General features: G+C 40.5%; 1 protein-coding gene across 3 annotated transcripts in view; it reads left to right on the top strand.

The window, feature by feature from the left end:
• Positions 1-23,182, top strand: part of LIPM (lipase family member M) — a 35,300-nt gene that overhangs the window by 4,936 nt on the left and 7,182 nt on the right. For 2 of the 3 annotated variants that reach the window (XM_008058187.1, XM_008058186.1), the window contains exons 2-7: positions 8,827-9,000; positions 15,171-15,288; positions 20,249-20,447; positions 21,667-21,776; positions 22,347-22,483; positions 22,623-22,769. In XM_008058187.1, coding sequence (XP_008056378.1) covers positions 8,854-9,000; positions 15,171-15,288; positions 20,249-20,447; positions 21,667-21,776; positions 22,347-22,483; positions 22,623-22,769 — 858 coding nt within the window. In that variant the 5' untranslated portion in view covers positions 8,827-8,853. Of the gene's footprint in view, positions 1-8,675; positions 9,001-15,170; positions 15,289-20,248; positions 20,448-21,666; positions 21,777-22,346; positions 22,484-22,622; positions 22,770-23,182 lie in introns of those variants that run through there. The other variant, XM_021712413.1, reaches the window with a different exon arrangement.

Here is a 23,182-nt window from a genome sequence, read left to right as displayed (position 1 = left end):
CGCGACCTGCTGGGCTCAGACAATCCTTCTGCCTCAGCCTTCCAAGCAGCTGGAGCCACAGGAACGCGCTACCACCCACAGCTAATTTTTTGATTTATTGTAGAGACAGGGTCTCGCCAAGTTGCCCAGGCTGGTCTTGAACCCCTGGGCTTAGGCAATCCTCTCGCCTAGGCCTCCCAAAGTGCTGGGATTACAGGCTTGAGCCACTACCCCCAGCCCTGTACACCATTTTCAAGTAAGATTTTTTTCTCCCCTCAAACCTATATACATATACTGTGACAACTCCAAGATTCCTCAACCTCAGCACTATTGACATTTTAGACCAGATAACTTTTTGTTGTGGGGGTCTGTCCTATTCATTTTAATCTCTGGCCTCTGCCACTAGATGCCAGCAGCACCCCTTTCATCATGACAACCAAAAGTGTCTCCAATCATTGCCAAATGTTTCCTGGGGATGATATGAGTAGAGGGGATGCTCTCAATTAAAAAAACATTATTCTAGACATGTAATTCCTCTGGGGCTTTGGACCTCTGTAATATAAGATGGGGGAGTAAGGTGGCATTTTTTTTTTTTTTATACAACTAGTTAGAAAAAATATATAAGTCAGATGCAATGCCAACCCATACTTAAAAATAAAATTCAAATGGTCTAGAATTCCAAATTTAAAATGTTAAAATATTGAAAAATATAAATAATATATATTTATAAGCTCGGAATATATTTTTATAATCTACATAAGAAAAGTAGCCTAGAAACTGAAAAATGAACATCTCAAAAGACTTAACTCCATAATATTTTAGTACTTCTCTATGATGAAATAATAACTTTCAAAAGGCACCTCAAGCAAAAATTTTTAAAAAGAGAGAGGACATACTTGTAATATTTACAACAAACTGAAGATCAGTATTTTTAAAAGTTCAAGCAAATCACTTAAAAAAATTTTAAAACATAGAAAACAGGTTAATGACTTGAAAAGGCAATTCATAAATGAAAATTAAATAGCCAACACAAACAAAAAAAGTCACAATTTCAGACTGGATGCATTGGTTCACGCCTGGAACTCCAGCACTTTGGGAGGCCAAGGCAGCATTGCTTGAGCCCAGGAGTTTGAAACCAGCCAAGGCAGCAAAGGACGACATCATCTCTGCAAACAAATTTTTTTAAAAAAATTTATCCAGGTATGGTGGCTTATACCTGTAGTTCTAGCTTCTAAGGAGGCTGACGTGGAAGGATCCTTTAATCCTAGGAGTTTGAGGCTGCAATGAGCTGTGATCCTACCGCTGTACTCCAGCCTGGATGACAGTGAGACATCAATTCAAAAAAAAAAGAGCCACAATTTTATTATAACTCAGAAAGATGCAAACTAAAATAAAATATCTTGAGCCTATTTGGCAAAATTGCAAAGGTTTGTGAAGCATAGAACTGGTGAAGGGAAGGGTGAAGAAATAGCCATGGTAGAGCCTTATTATGAAAAGTTATATTGGTTCAATCTTTGGCAGGAGGTGTGGGGAGAGGCAACTCAGCAGTAACTGTCAAAATGTAGACTGTGCATAACATCTCACCCAGTGTTCTACATATAGGTCTAACTCATATGATAAAGATATGCTCATATGTGTATACAATATGTATGTACAAGGATACTTGCTACAGTATTGTTTTTAACAACTAAACATTGCAAGCAGACTAGGGGTTGGTAAGTCATCAAACCTGGATACATCCATATAAGGTGGTTTTAGGTAGTAGTTAAACAAAATGAGTTATATTAAAATACCAAAGTAAAAGGATTTGTATGACAGAAAGCTTCAGAGCTATCTATAAACATGTAAACATGCACATATAGTTTTATAATCTATTTATATAATTAAAGTTATATATGTTTATCTGTGTGTGTATAATTATGTGCATATTTAAATACAAAAAAGGCTTGAAGAACATACATTAAACTACTAATAGGAATTAATTTCAAGAAGAAAAGTAGGATGTATATTTTATTCTATGTATTTTATAGTGTTGAAGTTTTACCACAAGTCTGTATTCTATAATTTTTATTAAATTATATAATTTCATATTGTACAATTTTAAAATAAATAATATGAGGAGGTCAAACTGAATGATATCTGAAAACTAGTATTTCTGTCCTAGCACACTATGACTTAAACCTGGTTTAGAAATAAATTTGAAAATTTAAGCCACCAAGGCTGTCCAAACCACAGGTTCCCTCAAGAAGGAAAAGAAAAGGGGAATGGGATTACAATTAATTAAGCACCTGCTGTATTCTGCTTCCATGTTGTGTAGATTTCTTTGTGGCTCCTCATAACATCTTATTTTAATGTTAGATTAACTGATGCTCTGAAAGTTCAGGTGGTCTGACCAAGGTCACTGGCTCAGAGAGGGATGGAGCCAGGATTCATACTGGTTGTTTGATAAATTTTGGGAGAGAACAGGAAGCCATGGTGGAGGAGCATCTGTCCAGCAGCAGAGCCATCACGACCTGCCTGGAGTAAAATTGCCGACATGTGATGGGTGCTTATATCACACCAGGCCTGCATTTATATCTCATTGAACTCTTGCAGCAACCCTAAGAGGGAGTCTTGGAAATGAGGACACAGGTTCAGCAAAGGCAGGAAAGTTGCCCAAAGTCACATATGTAGCAAATAGAACAATCTTTCTGACTTCACAGTCCATCTTAATCACTGCATACCCCAAATAGTGTAAAAACTGTTTGCAACTCGCTAGACCTTGACAAACAAAAAAAGAACTTGAAACTTAAGATGGTAGGTATTTGAGCAATTCCTTGGCCAACACTGGAAGTCAGAGATAAGGTTGTTTGCTTACTTTAATGTGGAATGGTTTGCAATATTTCAACACTGGAGTACAATGTATGAAGAACCATCACACGTTGATTGATTAGAGTCTAACTAAGTTCATACTAAGGCATGTCTGACAAATAAAGAGGGCAGATAAGCCAAACTCCCATTTATCTAAAGACTCAGGTTTTCTGTGAGGTAGCTTATGCCAAGAGAAGGAGTGGGGTATGAACTTGACTCCATACAAAACTTTTGGTCACGATCATAAAGTGATTCTGACAAAAGCATTGACTCTGACTTTTAGATTGGTTCTGTGGCACAACCCCAACTAGACTCAAGGTTGTGGTTTATAAAACCTGAAAGAATTGCTTTCATAAAATTCAGTTCAGCTGTGAGACACTGGTATACCAAGATTTAAAAAAATAAAATAAAACTCAGTTCAACACTGGGGACAGCAGCACTAACTTGAAAGCTCTTGGAAGAACACGGTGGCTCACGTCTATGATCCCAGTACTTTGGTAGGCTGAGGTGAGAGGATTGCCTGTGCCCACAAGTTCGAGACCAGCCCGGGCGACTTGGTGAGACCTCATCTCTACAATAAATCAAAAATTAGCCAGGCATGGTAGCACGCGCCTGTAGTTCTGGTTACTTGGAAGTCTGAAGCAGAAGGATCGTCGTAGCAGGTCGAGACTGCGGTGGCTGTGAGTGTGCCACTGCCCTCCAGCCTGGGTGACAGAGTGAGACTCCTACTCAAAAAAAAAAAAAAAAATCCATTAAAAAAAAGAAGAAAGAAAGCTCTCTCATCTGTAACTCAAACAGAGGAGAATCTCCCATGCAGTTTTGACATCTCAGATGTTCCAGTGATTGCTTTGTGACAGGGATAGGGGATCACACACACAGGGCATTTCTAGCATGTGTCTGTCTGGAGACAGCAGACTCCTGGGGAAGAAAGGAAGACATGAGCCCAGCAGGAGACAGGACTACTTTGCAGACCCAGATTAAAGGCATGTGCTCAGCAGCGATGTCCACAGGCATGAGCTTGCTTGTGAACACTGTGAGACACCAGGTGGGTCCCCCTGAGGGACATTTCAGAGCTTCTACAAATCTCGAAGTAAGTGAGGATACAAGAGTCAGAATGGTACTATGGATGTGACCCAATGCATGCCCATAGTCTGTGAGATCTGTATGACAAACAGCAAGAAAGAATTCTTGTACGAGGAGCCCGATGCCTACAAGAGCACAAAGTTGCAGAAAAGGAACAATAACTAACAGAGGGGCATCCGGGAGATTGTTAAGTAGAGGTAAAACACACAGCCTCACTCTGGAACTAAAACTTCACAATCTGAGTCAGGCAAATGGAGAAGAGTGGCCACCTGGGTGAATAACAAGAACAACATTCTCAGATACAGACCCTCTCAGAAAGCCGATCAGGTTCAGGTTTAAAATAGAAGACAAGTCAGTAGTGTGACTGGGCAGAGAGTGGCATATTACTACATGGGGTCAAATGGTGGGCATCCTTCTAGTGTCTCCCACCCCTCACAAGATAATAAGCACTCAATGAACATTTTCATCATACCCAAAGACAGTTTAGTGATTTCAGCATAGAAGTCACCATAGCAATGGAATTGTTTACAGGGAGGCTATTCCTAGCACAGTGGCCAAAAGGCTTTAAGTCCCTGTTCCAATGTAGCTTATTCCTAGTTTCCCAAATTACCTGGAAAAACAAGTGACCCATTTCTTATAACCCAAAAAGCTGCTTGGTGAGCATGGAAGTAAAGCAAAGGGAATACTGTGTCAACCCATGGAACAACCTGAGTACTCACCCCTGCTCAGTAGAAATCTGCTCCAGAGAAGGCATTGCTTGGGCTTCCAGATTCAGTTCTGCAACTCTATCATTCTCATTCCCACTCAGTTTCTGTTACGTCTAAAGTGTCTTTAACAGCCGTAAATGGCCTCATAAAATCATCAAAGCAAAACTGAATTTCATTCACTGTAATTAATGATGTATAGATGTGTACATTATTTAACACACTAAGCTGGTATCATTAGAGTTTTAGACCTCACACCGGTTGAAAATCACCAATCTGAGGCCCAAGTAGCAAAGTTCAATAACTGTTCATTGTCCTTGAGATGCATGTTGACCGTAGATTGGATTAGCAGTGCCTTTCACCTCTGGTGCTTGGTCTGAGTTTATCCATGGAGCCGAGGGTTCCATAGAAGGGAAGCAAGGGGACCATGAGACCCTTGAAAAGTTAGGAAATTTTGCGTAGAAATGCATATGTATATTTTATGTGAGGAAATTGTCTAGTTTTTATCAACTTCCCAAAATAATATGTAACTTAGACATATTGAAGAACAATTGCATGAACTTTTATCTTTATACTCATTCTAAAACCAAATAAGTGTTAAAAAATGTATTTCAGTGCATGCATACTACTACAAATATTTTTTTAAATGTCATTAATTTTTGAAAGCAATCATTTTTCTTGTCAAAATAGAGTTAGTCCTTGATAGTTAAACCTCATATCTGAAAGAAGAATGTCCGTGTTATTTTTCTACATGCCTTGGCTCAAATGAAATGTAAAAGGTACTTACTAAGCTGATTTGAGGTGAGCTTTACCGGGTACCTTGACTAAACGGTGGAAGTTTCTGAGGCCAATCTTGACAGTATTCTTTTCTCCTGCCTTTTTTCTTCAGGTTAGGTAATATTTCCATTTTTATAGTTTCACAGATTTGTGGGGGTTTTCCTTATTCTTGTACTATTATTTTGTACAGTTTTATTTAGTTGGTTGGGATTTTTTGGCTTATTTGTTTGCTTTTTAAGTCAAAGTCACACTCTGTAATTCAAGCTATAGTGCAATGGCATGATTAGAGCTAACCACAGCCTTGACCTCCTGGGCTCAGGCAATCCTCCCACCTCAGCATCCCAAGTAGCAGGGACTACAGGCACACACCGCCACATCCAGCTAACTTTTTTATTGTTTTGTAGTGATGAGGTCTCACTATGTTGCCTAGGTGGGTCTCGAACTCCTGGGTTCAAGCAATCCTCTCACCTAGGCCTCCCAAAGTACTGGGATTACAGGTGTGAGCCAATGCGTCCAGCCTTCCTGGTTGGTTTTTAACTGTTACAGTTTTTATAAGTCATATATCAATAGATAGAGTCACAGGTTGATTTTTCTTTTTGTTTTTTTTTGAGTTTGAGTCTTCGTCACCCTGGCTGGAGTGCCGTGGCACGCTCATGGCCACCCCAGCATTGACCTGCTGGGCTCTGGGATCCTTCTGCCTCAGCCTTCCAAGTAACTGGAACTACAGGTGCGCACTACCACGCCTGACTAATTTTTTTGTTTTTGTTTTTTTATAGAGACGGTTTCTCACCAAGTTGCCCAGGCCGATCTCAAATCTGTGGGCTCAGGCAATCTACTCGCCTTGGCCTTTTAAACTGCTAGGATTACAGGCTGAGCCACTGAGCCTGGCCACACAGGTTGATTCTTTATTCCCTTTATTCTTTTTCTTAAAAAGATTTTCCTTAACCTTTCTCTTATTTGACCTGTTGGTTTTCTGTGTTTTGATATTTGACTGATTTATAGATAGTGGACATTAACTAGGGGAGTTCCATTTTCTTAGTTTTAAGAAGTAAAGGTACTTCAAATTTTACTTCTTTTATATATTGATACGATAAAACTCCTTTTAAAATGAATTTCTATTGGAGTTCCTTGATAGAAGCCTCTAAAGATAAATCTTTCAAGATAAGAAACTCCAAGATGGAAGTCACACTGGCACACTGGGACTCCCGTCTCTCTTTTATAATGCTTCTGGTGCACTCTATAGGCTTTGGGATGCTAAGGAGATAAGTGCATTAGAAAAATTCTCCGATGGGAGAGAACTGTACTTATTTAACATATGCTCAAAAGGTAGCTCTTTGAGCTGACTTGAGATGGGACTTTTCCTGCTTTTAAAAAGACAGTTAAGGGCTCACAAATTCACTAGAGAACTTGAGAGTCAAAATGAACTGTGTTTCTCTGCATTATGCTCTGTATCCAAAAAGGCTGCAATTGCAAAAGGTTTGACAAAACCATCTGGAGGAAGGGGGAGGTTTGAGATGGGAAAGGAAATAGTTCTATCACCAAAAACATAGAATTTTTTTCTGAACTAATCAGTTAATTGTCACCAATTATCATCTTAATAGGTCTCTACAGTATTCACAAGTATGTCAATCCAACGTAGGAGTTGATCTTACTTGAATATATTTAAGTAAATGTGAGTAGATTGTGTCTGTTAAATTATAATTAAATCATTGAGAATCATTCTGAATTTTAAATCCAGAAGAGAATTTTTTAAAGAGACAGTTTATAGAGATCTACTTGACTGCTTCCTGATAGTAGGTGAGGTTTCATCTTTGATGGAGAACAGGACATCGAAATGTTGCATTTTCCCTCATGTGGTCATCATACTAAACAGTGAATTAAAACATCTTAATTTTAGTTCTGGCCTTGACACAAGCTAGACAATGTTGGACACGTAGCCTAACATGGCTTCACATTCCTAAAACTGAAAGCTGAATGATATTTTCTTTTCTTTTCTTTTTTTTCTGGCTGTATACCATTTTAAAACTCTAAAATGTCAGCAGTAGGAACCATCGTTCTTCTCTGAAATTCCCTTTTGCCCAACTTCAGAGCGGGCTTGGTGGGTGCTGAGGGTTTGGGGCTCTGCAGAATGCTGAACAAGTGCTCTCTCTGCTCTCTGACTCATTTTTAAACCTACAGATCCTTCTTATGACTTTAGAATTAGTTGTCATATGGCCAGGAACAAATAAATACAGCTGTCAGACCATGTCAGAAATCGTCTCAAGAGAATGGGGTTGTTTCACACAAATAAAAGGGTTCCTCTGGCGAGCATCAGATCAGTCACTTGTGGGACATTCACATTGGTCCAGATAAGGACGCAGGCTCACCACTTCACACCCATCCAACCAGCCCTGAGTAGTTGAGGCTGAGTCATGTGAACAGACAGGTTCTCACAGACTCGTCTTTCCCGTTTCAGTGGCTGTCTCCTTCACCCACCACATTCCAAAAGTCTGCATATTAGTGTGGCTGCTTTAGCTCAGCCAGGAAGGTTCATGTCATGGTAGAGAAATACTTTAAGTAACATTTTCTTTTCCCTAACTTCTAACATATGCTTTACTTCAACAGACTGATAAATCTACTTTCCTAGCCGGCCCAATTATTTGTAAACTAAGGAGCTGCTCACATACCTCACAGTCAATTTAACTGGGGCGTTTAGTTTATGAAAATGGAACTCATTATTTCAATTATTGCAAATGATTTAATTACTTGAGATCCATCTAAGCAAACTCTCTGTAATTAACTAGTGTTTATAACCCAAAGTAAAAATTGTGTGTGTATCTATTTAGTTGAACTAGACAGAAAGGGGCTACACGTGGAAGATTCATTTTCTTCCAATCAATGTTCTCCATCATCACTAAAAACAGAAAACATCCTTTAAAGTTTTGGCATTTTAAATAGAAGTGCTTATCACTGCATTTATCTTCAACCAAGGGACAGCGATCATTGAAGCCTCAGAATGTGACTTCAGAAACTTGCAATGTTTTCTGCAGACTCCCTATCTTGCTATCTACCAAAGAAAGATAAAAAACTAGGAATGGAAGGAAAGATGTTCCCTGTAGTCCTTGTTACTTGAGGATGAAGAATAGAGATTTTTATGGGGTGGATCACATGCATGAAACTCCAGGTTACATCAAAGAAAGTTCTACACACCTCAGGTGGAAGGGTTGGTGCTCACACCTTGTGTAAGGGAGGCACAGGAGGAGCCAGATGGTATTGGGACATCCTAGCCAATGTTTCCAGCCGACTTTATGTTCTTCCATTCTGGTAAACTAAGCTTGCTTAAGTTGCTTCAGAATTTGGAGAAGGAATTTTAGCTGGATAAAACATGTGAAAGACTTGTTTTTAAGCCTACAGATCCCTCTTCTGACTTTAGAATTCGTTTTTATGTTGCCAGAAAAAAATTTAATGCAGATGTTGGACCATGTCAGAAAGCTTGTCAAGAAAGTGGATTGTTTCACACAGAGTGGAGATGTGGCTTCTGATTCTGGTGGCGCATTTATTCCAAAGAGATGTGAATTCGGGACGTATGCCAACTAAAGCTGTGGATCCAGAAGCATTCATGAATGTTGTAAGTTGGGATTTTCCATGTTAATGTTTGCATCTGTGTACTATCTACATCATGTATTACATTTATATGTGATGATAATTCATGTGAGAAGAGCATAGTGATAGAGTAACATATATTCCTGAAAGAATGCTAAACTAGGGGGTCTGTGGACCTGGGTTCTCCTTGAATGACTTAATCCCTTTTGGCTTCTAAAACAATTTAACTTGTCCTCAGATTCTTAGGTTCATTCTATAGGCAGAGAAATAATTGATGTATTGGGGGTTAATTATTTCCATTGTGTCTGTGCTTTTTATTCTTTTTTTCACTTTCTCCACTGTTGAAAGGTGTCAGCCCTCACATCTTGCTATGAGGGCACCCACTTCTAGCAGCATGCTGTACCATTCTAGTCTACTCTTTTTATCCTCTTCTGGACTGATAACTCTGCCATTAAAAAAGACTCTGAGTGAGTGCTAGAGAGAGCCTTCTATGAGTAAAATGCACAAATATGTCTCTTTAGGTCTCCTAGAGAACTGGCAGGGGGCACTCTTACAAATTCTAAGCTGGGTTTTTGTAATGGCCACCAAAGAGTAACACTTATCTCATAGTAGGCATTATGATAAAAGCTGCAGAGATACTATTTTATTCCAACTTCACTGTCCTCTGCAGTAGATATGATCATTCACATGTTTCAGATCAACAAACTGAGATTAAAGAAGTTGAACGAGTTGAACAAGTCACTGGTGTATGGCAGAGCTACAATTTAAATTCAGGCCCGCCTAACACAAACCACCTAATTATAACCACTATACAATAAACCCTCCCAGCTGAGGAGGAGAGGTTACTTCCAGATGAGTAAGATGATTGTGTGTCGTGCCCATGCTCCGTAGACTTACCTAATAATGCGCAGAAAGTAGAACTTTAACATATGCTTATATAGGTTTATAACCCTTTTTACGGAAGCTACCTTATGTGGGTTCTAAAACTCTCACAGGCCATAGAAATACCCTGAATCTGCACCGTGCTAAATACCAGGTATCTTCTGACCATCTCAATGATTGGCCGTCTTTCGATGGGTTGTCCAGATAGTTGGCACGTGGTATAGAGCCTCAGAAGCCACCCTTCTGGCCTAGAGATAGTTCCACACAAATTTCTCTGGTTTTGAGGTAGAGGGAATCTCTTCAGCTGCAGACAGAGACACTCTTCCCAGGCCCTGACTACTGGATGTGCACAGCACCTCCATACTGTTGGGACTTCAGGAGCCTGAAGACTGAAATCCATTAACTGGGCTCCTTCATTGAGTGGATATGCCTGAAAAGGCAAAGTAAAATAGGAACTTCATATCATTATTGGTGTAAATGCAACAATATAGACTAAAAGTAGCTGAGAGTTCCAACTGATTTGACTCTGAAAACTGATAAATATGGAATATGGCTTATCCTGTACTTTGGGATACAACTGGCTTTATATGTATATATAGAAAGCTTACAGTCCAGCAGGAAGGACATACACTCAATTACAAATTACAAGAGTAATATCATCAAAGAAAGAAACATTAAACAGGGGGAACAATCCAGGAAGCTTAGGAAAGTTTTTCTGAAGAAAGGTGTCTTAGCCTGAAGTCTGATAAATGAACAGGAGTTGCTAGAGAGGATGATGGCCCAGAGGTCAGCACACGGGACAATGGGAGCAGGTAAGAACATGCCAGATTCAAGGAGCTGAAAGTAGCCTATATTTGGTTGGTCATTTAAACACTGATCTTTTTTCTATTACAAAAGTAATATGGGTTCATTATAGAAAACCTGAAAAAAAATTCATGGGCGAGGACAATGGTTCACCAATATACCCTGTATCCAGAACTAACCATTTTGTCATATGTCTCTATCCTCCTTCTAAATCTATGACTTTTTCTGTTTTCCAAAAAAAAGAATATCATGCATAATATACTGTCTTTTCATTTTTTTCTCCTTAACAGTACATATCATGAAGAATTTCCCAAGGGTTTATTTTTTGTTGTTTTTCGTTTTTTGTTGTTGTTGTCATTGTTGCTTTGGGTTGGAGTCTCACTCTGTTGCTCAGGTTGGAGTGCAGTGGCACGCACACGGCTACTGCATCTTCAGCATGCTGGGTTCAGGTGATCATTCTGCCTCAGTCTTCCAAGTAGATGAAACTACAGGCATGCATCATCACACCCAGCTAATTTTTTGATTTATTATAGAGATGAGGTCTCGCCAAGTTGCCCAGGCTGGTCTCAAACTCGTGGGCCCAGGCAGTCCTCTCACCTCGGCCTCCCAAAGTGCTGGAATTATAGGTGTGAGCCACCTTGCCTGGACCTCCCAAGGTTTTAAATAAGCCTTCTGTAACACTATTTCCACTTTCTGTATTACTTTTTTTTTTTTAGATAAATATTTGTCCCAGGTTGGATAGGCTCTGAGGCAGAACTTATATGCAGGATATTTATTAAGAAGACCCCTGAGGATCAGCACCTGTGGAACAGAAGGAGGGCAAGCAAGAATGAGGGAAAGGAGAAACCAAGTTGTGATGCAGACTCCAGGGCAGTCTCTGCCCTCCTCATAGGGGATGTGAAGCCAAAACAGCCCTTCAGAGTTGCCAGAAGTTGGGCTGAGACAACCAGGCCTTTAGACCTCTGTCAGTCATTGGAAGTGGCAGGAAGGGATGTGAACTTAGAGGAGGTGGCTCTCTACAGCTGAGGCCTCCCCTAAAGCAGGTTACAGCCAAGGGCTCTCTGCTGACAGCACTTTCAGTAGAGAGGGAAAGTCCCTCACTGAAGGAAGATCTAGAGAAGTTTCTCAGTGTCCACCACAATATTTATTGAAACTGTTCCCCAGTAGAATTTTATACTGTTATAAACAACACTGCAAAAAGTAACCTTACAGGTCTGTTTTGATACACATCTCTGATTTGTTCCTGAAGTTATGTTCTCAAGAATGGACAATTAAATTTTTAAAAATATTAAATACATTTGCAATTTGCCAATTTACAATAAAGTTAAAAAGTTAAACTGCCTGGGGAGGGGGGTGAGACTGGCAGTAGTAGGAAACTGCCGGGCGGAGGGCACACCTTATCAACAAAGGTACCTGCATAATGAACACTTGTATACCTAACCCTGAATTGTACCCCACAGCTTTAAAATAAAAAATTCAGGGTTAGGTATCCAAATGTCCATTATGTATGTACCCCCACATCTTTAAAAAATAAAATAAAAAGCTTTTAAAAGGTTAAATATTAGTAGTTCTAAAACATATATTTTGAAGAACTTCCCTCAAAAATGGTTATACAAATTTTAAATTTCATGGTAATACTTTAACCCATTTTTTTTTTGTTGGAGTCTCACTCTGTTGCACAGATTGGAGTGCAGTGGCACACTCATGGCCACCCCAGCATCAATCTGCTGGGCTCTGGCGATCCTTCTGTCTCAGCCTTCCAAGTAGCCGGAACTACAGGCGTGTGCTATCACGCCTGGCTATTTTTTTATTTATTGTAGAGAGAAGGTCTCATCAAGTTGCCTGGGCTAGTCCCAAACCCGCGAGCTCAGGCAATCCACTAGCCTCAGCCTCCCAAAGTGCTAGGATTACAGGCTGAGCCTTAGAACCCGGCCAACTTTATCCTTTTGAATACTTTGGGCCTGTATGATTCTGTCCACCAATTTATGTCTTACTATTATTCTGTACAAACACTTCTACCAAGTATAGTGTGTTGCCCATCTGTTACTTGTAGACAGTATTCACTACAGTTGTGGTATTTTTTCTTTTGGGGGTGTCTATACCCCTAGCCCTGCCTCCTCTGCTCTTTTGGGTAATTCTCACTCAATTGTCAAACCCCCGTTCAAATTTTTCTTTCTAAGACCCTACTTGACTAGCTCTGCTCATGGTGCTTTCTTTCCCTGCTCAGAAATGCTTTGCTCCTTCCTTCACTGATATATTACATGTATCCTCTCAATAAACACATATCAAATTTCCTCCATTCTCATGTCCACATACTCATCATATCTCTCCAAATAGTCTACAGTAGTGGTTCTTAAAGGATAGTGCTGAGATCAACAACTTCTGTATCACCTGAAAACTTGATAGACATGCCATTCTTTGGGTTAAACCCAGATCTACTATAGCTAAGCCTCTGAAAGTGGAGTCCAGCAATTTGGGTTTTAACAAGCCCTCTAATTAATGTGGTGCATGCTAAGATATGAGAACTACTGGTCTATAAATGTTTTAAGGTTAAATATACAATGATGCCACACACACACACACACACACACACACATATGGTGCGTGTACACACACACACACACACACACACCCCGCTGTATTCCCACACACACACACACACACACACACACCACTGCATTGTTGCCTATATAGGAGCTTGGTTAACTGGTTTTAATTACAGTGGGAGCCAGTTCCGGGCATTACAGTTAGTGTTATATGTGCATTATCTTTTTACAGCCTTTGCAAAAATTCCATGGAGTATAAACCACTGCTATCATAATTTACAGATGAATAAACTGAGGAATAGGGGCATTTCTATTCCTATTCCAAAAATATTTAATTAACAAAATTTCCCAGGATCATACAACTAATTTGTGTATTTAGTGTGGGAGCCAGGATTAAACCTCAAGTAGTGGGCGCCCCAGGTCTTTCTCTTAAAAACTATGTTTTTTATTTTTGGGGTTTTTTTTAGGTTGGGCATGGTGGCTCAGCCTGTAATCCCAGCACTTTGGGAGGCCAAGATGAGAGGATTGCCTCAGCCTGGGGGGTTCGAGACCAGCCTGGGAAACTTGGTGAGACCTCATCTCTACAATAAATCAAAAAAATTAGCCGGACGTGGTGCCGTGTATCTGTAGTTCCAGCTACTTGGAAGGCTGAGGTGGAAGGATTGCCTAAGTCCAGCAGGTCAAGGCTGCAGTGGCCATCAGTGTGTCATTGCCTCCAACCTGGGTGACAGCGTGAGACTCCAACTCAAAAAACAAAACAAAACAAAAACTATGCTTTTTTGCCCTATATTCAAACTGGGCATTTGACACAGGTTTTCTCCTCTCTTACTCTTCTTAAAGCATCTCCTGATATAAATAGTTTCCTCTTTCTCTGGGTGAGGACAGTAGGCAAAACAGTGCCTTGGAGATCTTTGCAGTTTCATATTTTCCAAAGAGTGTCTCCGTGTAACAACTGTATAGAGTAGGGATTCTTATCCAGGAGCTCCTAGATAGGCAACAAGAAATCTGAAACTCCTGAAATTGTGTGCAGTAATGCATTTGTGTGTCCTAGTACATATCAATTTTTATAGTTCTCCTCAAATTCACAGAGGGAACTTTAACCTAAAAATGTTAAGAATCAGTGCTCTTGAGTCTGTGGTTTTAGTACTGGAAAGAACCTTAGGAAATGTCTGGCCCAGGGATTCTCATAAGTTGTCCTGGAACTGGGGCCCCACTGGCTGCATTAAAACCACCTGATCTCTAACCTGAAGCATGCCCAAGGCTGTGTATGTGTAAGTGCCGATGATTCTGATGTGCATCCAGGTTTTGAAATCAGTGTTCTGGTTCAGTGATTTTCAAACATTAGAGTGCATCAGAATTCTCTAAAGAGCTTGGAACCTGATAATCGCATTTTTTTTTTAACTTGGAGTCTCACTCTGTCACACAGGCTGGAGAGCAATGGCACGCTCACAGTCACCCCAGTGTCAACCTGCTGGGCTCCGGCGATCCTTCTGCCTCAGCCTTCCAAGTAGCTGGAGCTGCAAGCGCACACTACCATGCCTGGATAATTTGATTCATTGTAGAGATGAGGTCTCGTCAAGTAGCCCAGGCTATTCTTGAACCCATGGGCTCAGGCAATCCCCTCACCTTGGCCTCCCAAAGTGCTGGGATTACAGACTTGCGTCACCACGCCTGGCCGATAATCTGTATTTCTCACAGATTAACCCAAATGATGTTGAAGTTTTTGGTCCAGGGCCAGCACTTTGAGAATCATCTAGTCCATTCTCTATATTAAAGATAAAGAAAGAGAGCAGTGGTGAAGCTTGGATGATTCTTCCAAGGTAACGTGGTTATCTAGAGAAAAGCAAGAACTTTCTTACCCATGTCTTACAGCATCAAGGAATCTGCTCTTACATTTGCATCACTGAGAATACAGTGATATAAAATCAAACTCAAAAAAATTTGTGTTTTTTATTTTCCATAGAGCGAAATAATCCGACATCAAGGCTATCCCTGTGAGGATTATGAAGTCACAACCGAAGATGGGTATATTCTTTCTGTTAACAGAATTCCTCAAGGTGTCATGAAACTTAAGAAAACAGGTATATTTCACCCTATGTCACCCCAACACGGCAATCTTCCACACAGTCATGACTTCGTATGATTTGAGGGTAGAAGAGGGTCTGAGTTCTTAGTTCAGACCTGGATCCATTGTTGGGGTCAAAGAATGGTGTCAGTTCCCCTATACTCTCCATCACCACCACCCTATCCCACTCCATCCTCACCTATTATCTCAACTAAACATACAGTGTTTGCTTTTCCAGAAATGCTTAAAAGAAAGTCCATTTCTTGGCTCCTTCTAATGCTTAACTCATTTCCCAAACCCCTCCTATATAGATATTCTAGAACATTTGCTGATAATTCCTTGAGCAGATCCCAGCAACCTTTGCTCACAAAGAATTCAAACATCCGTATGGCACCTGGTGCCCACCCCTGTACACTCTGTATTCCAAAAAGCACTTAAAATATTTAAGTTGTTGCCTGGCTGTTCACAAATGGGCTTTAAAAAAACAACAAACAAACAAACAAAAAACAGGTTTTATATGTACATCTTAAATGTTTTTTATTTTTATTTTTTATTTTAAAGATGTGGGATACAGGCCGGGTTCAGTGGCTCAGCCTGTAATCCCAGCACTAGGGAGGCCGAGGGGAGTGGATCGCCTGAGGGTTTGAGACCAGCCCAGGCAATTTGGTGAGACCTCGTCTCTACAATAAATTACAAAAATAGCCAAGCATGGTAGCGCACGCCTGTAGTTCTGGCTACTTGGAAGGCTGAGGTGGAAGGATTGCCGGAGCCCAGCGGGTCGATGCTGGGGTGGCCGTGAGCGTGCCACTGCACTCCAGCCTGGGTGACGGAGTGAGAAAAAAAAAATTCATCTTCATTCCTAAAGTATGCCCATCTTCCCTTTCTATTTGACTGGCTTCCTTTTGATACTCTTTCTATTTATACTGTAGCAGCTACATTATCTGTCATGACTACAGATAATTCCCTGTGTTTGTTCTACATGCCAAGTATAATGCTAAGTGCTTTCCTTGCATTTAATTTTCACAGTAACCCTAAGAAACTGCTACTCCCAGAGGTTAAGTCATTTGCCCAGAAAGTCTGTGCTGGTACTTGCTAGCAGATTGCAAAACTGCCCTCAAATCAAAATCTGTCTGCCATGACAGCCCACGTTCTTAACCAGGACCAGAAAATACTGGACAAATGATTTTGGTCTTTGATATGAAGAAGCTGCGGGGTTCTGCTTTACTGCAGCTTGCACTTGTCTGGCTGTTTTGCAAACCAGCTTTTATTCACATTAGCTGCACAGTTGTGTCCAGCATGCTCCCAGTTCCATGCCTTTGAACTTGCGGTTGTCCCTCTGGGTTCTGTCATCAGATGTCTATGCAGCTTGCCCCAGCCCTTCTTCCAGGTCTTCTTTATCAGGAAGTCCTTCCCTGACCACCCTATTCAAAACAGCAGCCCTTTACCATGCAGTGGGGTCTAGCCACTTACACTGCTTGCTTTTCCACACAACACCTAATGCCGCCTGATGGTCTATTGTCTATCTCCCCATAACCAGAGTGTAAACTCAATGGGAGCAGAGACTTCATCTATTTTAAGGCTATATCCAATGGTTAAACGAATGCCCAGCGCATGCTAGGTGCTAATAAGTATTTGCAGAATGAAGGTCTAAGTTTTGTATAAATAAATGAATAGCCTGGTGACACATTGAAAAGTTATCACTAACCCCCACATGTTCTAGAGGGGTGGGTACGGCAATGCCCATTTCCCCTTTCTATTTGGCTGGCTTTCTTTTGATACTCTTTCTGTTTATATTGCAGCAGCTACATTGTCTGTCATGACTACAGATAATTCCCTGTGTTTATTCTACAAGCCAAGTATAATGCTAAGTGCTTTCCTTGCATTGACCTCTTCCAAGCAGTCGAGTGACTGCAGCAATTACTAAGCGTGAGGGTCACCTGCAGCCCCTAACTCATGATGGAGTTTGTTTTCTTATATCTGACTCAGACTGTTCTCTCATTGCCCAGAGGAATCTGGGGCTCAAGGAATCAGCCATTTTGGTCCGGTCGGTGCTGAATACTGCCCTCTAGTGTCTGAGGTTGTTCCTGCAGCTCCCACTAGCTTCAAGGAGGCTATCTCCCAGGGTAGAAGGAAAAAAGATTTCTCACCATCTCTTCAAAAAGGTCAATGAAATTCACACTAAAAACAACTGAAAAAAAATGTTTACCGAAATCTAATAGATGGCTATAAAAGCCTTATGTTTATAAAATCATAGCAGTTGACTTCAAATATGTACATCAAGAGACAGGCCATCCTAGGCTAGGCCATCCTCAGAAACGACAACTTTTTAAAGTGAAGCCCTTACACAACTCACCTGCTGGCTATAACTTATATGAAGAGCCATGGCTCTAGAGAATGTTTGAAATGATATAAATGGGCTAGTCCTCTTTCTGGGTGAACCACAACTACAAAACGTACTGCTAAGTAGAACCAAGCTGACCCCAACCCAAAGGTTCCAAAGACTCTCAAGGGAAGCATTGAGCACCTTGGTTTGATCATCCTGTGTTAACACAACTGAGGTCAACTCCCTGAGAGCTAAAGAGGATAATTCACTCAATGACTAGACATTAAAGGAAAACTAAAATAGCACTGAGTTCCTTTCTCCAAACCCTGTACTCGCTGTCCTCTGTGACCTACACATTCTTACTCCAGAGAGATGAAATGGGTGGCAGTTGGAGTTTGTGAAGACTGTCCAGACACGGATGAGTTTGTTGTAGAAAGGTTTTTGTCCTACGGGGAGACTGCATACGAATTCGGTGCCCTTTAATAAAAGTAATAACAAGAGCTACTCATCTGGTAAGAGGCCAGGCAACATGCTGAGGGCTTAATGAGAGGTATCTCATGTAACCCCCCACCACCTTGTGGGGTGGGCAATTGCATCCTTATTTTATTAATGAGGAGACTGAAGTGCAGAGTGTTGCTTGCTTTAGAGGGCTAGAACAATAACAATGGCAACAAAAAAGCTGTTTTTTTTTTTCTTTTACTACAGGCTTTCTCTAAGCCAGGTGCTGTGGTATGGACATTGCATTCATGATTTGATTTAATTCTCACAAGTCCTATCGAGGGCATGGTTATTTTCCTCCTAATACTGCAGCATTTTATTAATCTTTCGGTCGTCCAAGTGCAGTGGCTCAAGCCTGTAATCCCAGCACTTTGGAAGGCCGAAGGGTGTGAGTTGCCTGAGCCCGAGGGTTCGAGACCAGTCCGGGCAACTTGGGGAGACCGTGTCTCTATAATAAACCAAAAATTAGTTGGGTGTGGTAGCGCACACCTGTAGTTCAGGCTTCTTGGAAAGCTGAGACGGAAGGATCGCCAGAGTCCAGCAGTCGACGCTGGGGTAGCCATGATTGTGCCACTGCACTCCAGCCTGGGCGATGGAGTGAGACTCTGACTCAAAAAAAAAAAAAAAGACATATATTCCTTCATTTATTTAACACATTAGGATTTTAAAACTTTAACCCTTTTTAGCCCCTACTGATAATCTTATAACATCTAATTTTGATATAATTTTAAACTTATGAAAGAGTTCTGGGAATAGGACAAGGAACTGGCATATACCTTTTACCCTGATTTATCAATTATTTATATTTCCCCATTTTTATACTTCTTTCTCTCATTCCCCCATCTCATAGGTATATTTCATTACTTTTTCCAAAATATTTGACAGTAAATATGAGACATCATTCCCATTTACCTGTAAATACTTCAGTGAGTATTCCCTAAGAACAAGGATATTCTCTTCTATAGCTGCAATACATTTATCAAAATTAGTAAATGAATACTGATTGATATGAATATCTAATCCATAGTCTAGGTGAAAATTTTGAATATTGTCCCAAAATACTTCATAGTCATTTTTCCTGCCCCTGGTCAATAGTCTAATCCAGGATCATATACCCCATTTGATTGTCATGTCTGTCTCCTTTAAAAACAAATAATTCCTAAGGTTTTCTTTGTTTTTTCTATCTTGACATTTTGAAGAGTTTGGGACAGATATTTTGATTTGATTTGTCTCATTTTTTTTTTCACTATGTGATTCAGTTTATACACTTCTCGCAGGAATAACAAAAAAGTGAAATCGTGTTCTTCATGACACATCATATTCTGAAGCATATGATGTTGACTTATTCTAAGATTGGTGATAATTACCTTTGGTAATTTTATTAAGAAGGAATTTGCTGGGTTTTTATAAAGTTGGTATTTTTCCCTCTGTATTCAATAAATAATTTGTGGGAAGATACTTTCAGGGTATATAAATATTCTGTTTGCCTTCAAGCTTTCACCCACTGATTTTAGCATTCATTGATAATTTTTATCATTCTGTATTTATTCATTGGCACTATACTATAAATAAGAGCTTTTCCTTCTCTCCTAGTGATATGTGTGCTCACTTTTTGATTGACATCTATGTGGATTCAAGCATTCTTAATTTATTCATTGGCATATAATTCATTATTTTGATGTTCAAATATTCCTGCGTTTGAGCAATGGGAACTCCTTCAAGCTGGCTTGAGTGCCCTTTTGACGTGAAGTTCTCTTAACCATTAGTCTGTTATGTATATGGTATATATCTTAATCATTATACGATACCATATCCTGGGACACTTCCAATATTTTCTGAAGAGCCCAAACAAGTCCAAGAATTATAATTGCACAAAAACAACAATGGAAGATGCATTTTATAGATTCTTTCTTTGTGTGCCAAGCGGTGTGCCATCTGTTTCTTTGTTTTAATCATAACAAAAATCCCATTTTACAGATGAGATAATCAAGATACAATAAAAGGCTAAGTGATTGGCCAAGATAATTAACGAGCAAACAGCTGAATGAAGATTTGAACATGAATTTGTCTGACTTGAAGGCCTCGCTGCATTAGTGGATAACAAGAAAAGTAGAGAGTATTTTGTATAGTTAAAAGTTTCTCTTTTTTTTTTCAGGTTCCAGGCCCGTGGTGTTATTGCAGCATGGCCTGGTTGGAGATGCTAGTAACTGGATTTCCAACCTGCCAAACAATAGCCTGGGCTTCATTCTGGCAGATGCTGGTTTCGACGTGTGGATGGGGAACAGTAGAGGAAACACCTGGTCTCGAAAACACAAGACCCTTTCTGTAGATCAAGATGAGTTCTGGGCTTTCAGGTACATGAAAATTTTGAAAGTGGAGGTGGACATGGATGTCTTTCAGAGACTGGGTAAAGAACTATGGCTTCTAGTATCTGGTTAATTTATTTTGGTTGGGTAATTATTATCCTAACACCATATCTTCCAATTTTCTTAATTAACTAGCAATTCTTGGGAGGAAGTCATGGGGAGTATTGGACTCTCTAAGTAGGTTAGATCTGGCAAATTAAGTGAGAATGGTGGTTGGTGTCAGGTGATTGAGACTGGAATCAGAGAAGTGTTGGGCCATTTTCTTGTAGGGGAATAATAGTATAATAGTATTCCAGGCCAGGCGTGGTGGCTTATGCCTATAATCCCAGCACTTTGGAAGGCCGAGATGAGAGGATTGCCTGAGCCCATGGGTTCGAGACCAGCCTGGGCAACTTGGCAAGACCTCATCTCTACAATAAATAAATAAAACTAGCCGGGCGTGGTAGCTCAGGCATTTGTAGTTCCAGCTACTTGGAAGGCTGAGGCAAAAGGATCACCTGAGCCCAGCAAATCCAGGCTGTGGTGACCTTGAGTGTGCCACTGCACTCCAGCCTTGGCGATAGAGTGAGACTCCAACTCAAAAAAATAGTTTCTCTTATCTTTTAATACTGCCTGGTCTCATCTCCTTCTGAAGTATTATTATTATTATTTTTGAGTTGGAGTCTCACTCTGTCCACCTGGGGAAGGGGGGGCACGCCTCATCAATAAGGGTACCCGCACAATGAATATTTGTATACCTAACCCTGAATTGTACCCCACAATTTCAAAATAAAAATTAAAAGAGAAAAAAAAATAAGGAAACTATTAAGCCAGGAATCGTCAATTTGGCTAAGCACCTCTCATGCTCTTACAAAGGATGTTTAATGTTTTTACTTAAATTACCTATTGACATTCAACTTACTCTTTATACTCATCAGACAAGGGTCCCTGCAGCATCTTTAATATTTTTCCTGTAAATGAATCTGTAGATTTTCCTGTAAATGAAGCATGTCCTGTGCTGTCCTGCTAACAGTATAATGGGACACCTCCAGTAGGAAGTGGGTGATGAGCTCAGTAAATATCCACAGAAGATGATTATCACTCTGAAGGGTATGGTCACAAGCCATTAGGGTTTATCAACGCAAGAGCATGCTTGTAAAACCTGGGGAAATGCTTTCATTTGTTCCTGATTATAATTTTTCTATAACTTTGTCTTTTCCCCTTGTAGTTATGATGAGATGGCTAGGTTTGACCTTCCTGCAGTGATAAGCTTTATTTTGCAGAAAACGGGCCAGGAAAAGATCTATTATGTCGGCTATTCACAGGGCACCACCATGGGTAGGTTCAAACAAAAGCAGGTTTGTATACTCAGATGAACTGTGAGCATATGGTACAAGCTGTGCCTGGAATCAGGCACCCCAAGACTGGCCTTATCATCTTCAGTACTGTAATGGCCCCCAGCAATGTGAGGCTGAGGTGAGAGGATCACTGGAGGCCAGGAGTTTGAGACCAGCCTAGGTAACATAGTGAGATTTCTTCTCTACAAAAAATAAAAAATAAATTAGTCAGGTGTGGTAGTATGTACCTATAGTCCTAGCTACTTGGGAGGCTGAGGTGAGAAGATTGCTTGAGTCCAGAAGATCAAGTCTGCGGTGAGCTGTGATTGTGCCACGGCACTCTACCTTGGGTGACAAAGTGAGACCCGATTCAAAAAAAGAAAGAAAATATGTTGGATGTGATAGAGACCACAAAGGAGTTTTTCCTGCCCCCACCCCTGGGACCTTTAATTTTACAGGAGAGTTAAAACACAGCCACAAAATTACTGAAATATCTTGATGAACGTAGAACACACATTTCATGAAGTCTAAGATGTTCAGTATCCATGCTGACATATTTCTTCTCTCACAGGCTTTATTGCATTTTCTACCATGCCAGAGCTGGCTCAGAAAATCAAATTGTATTTTGCTTTAGCACCCATAGCCACTGTTAAACATGCAAAAAGTCCTGGGGCCAAATTTTTGTTGCTGCCAGATATGATGATCAAGGTAGGTGTCGCCTTAGAAAATTCCCCGAGCACGTAGAAAAATCTTCCAGCCCAATTTACTAAAACATTTCATTTGAAATTAGTGCCTCCCTTTTCTGACTGTCGTGTTGTAACCACTATTTTGCTTCATACTTTTACAGGGATTGTTTGGCAGACAAGAATGTCTGTACCAGACCCGATTTCTCAGACAGTTTGTTATTTTCCTTTGTGGGCAGATGATTATCGATCAGATCTGTGGTAATATCATGTTGCTTTTGGGCGGATTCAACACCAGCAATATGAATATGGTAAGTAAAAGCCTCGTTAATTCCCAGTGTTCCCAGTACACTGGGTTGTTTGTCTTATTCCTTGAGGGAGAGCTAAAGCAAGTAAAGACTTAGAAGAATAATGTATTCTTAGTAATTCAGTGATTTCCAAACTGTAAGGAAAAGAGGGAAATGTTGGCCAGGCATGGTGGCACATGCCTGTAGTCCCAGCTACTCAGGAGGCAGAGGCAGGGGGATCGCTTGAGCCCAGGAGATCGAGGCTGCAGTGAGCCATGATCATGCCACTGTGTTACAGCCTGGGTGACAGAGCGAGATCTCTTATCTTTAAAAAATTAACAAATTAGCTGGACATGGTGGCATGTGCCTATAGTCCCAGCTACTCAGGAGGTTGAGGTGGGAGGATCATTTGAGCGTAGGAGCTCAAGGCTGCAGTG

Source organism: Carlito syrichta, unplaced genomic scaffold, assembly GCF_000164805.1.
Source record: "Carlito syrichta isolate Samal-C Ts95f unplaced genomic scaffold, Tarsius_syrichta-2.0.1 Scaffold303242, whole genome shotgun sequence".
Lineage (NCBI taxonomy): Eukaryota > Metazoa > Chordata > Mammalia > Primates > Tarsiidae > Carlito > Carlito syrichta.
The sequence above is the reverse complement of the archived record's forward strand: the minus strand, read 5'-3'. Positions and strand labels throughout refer to the sequence as shown.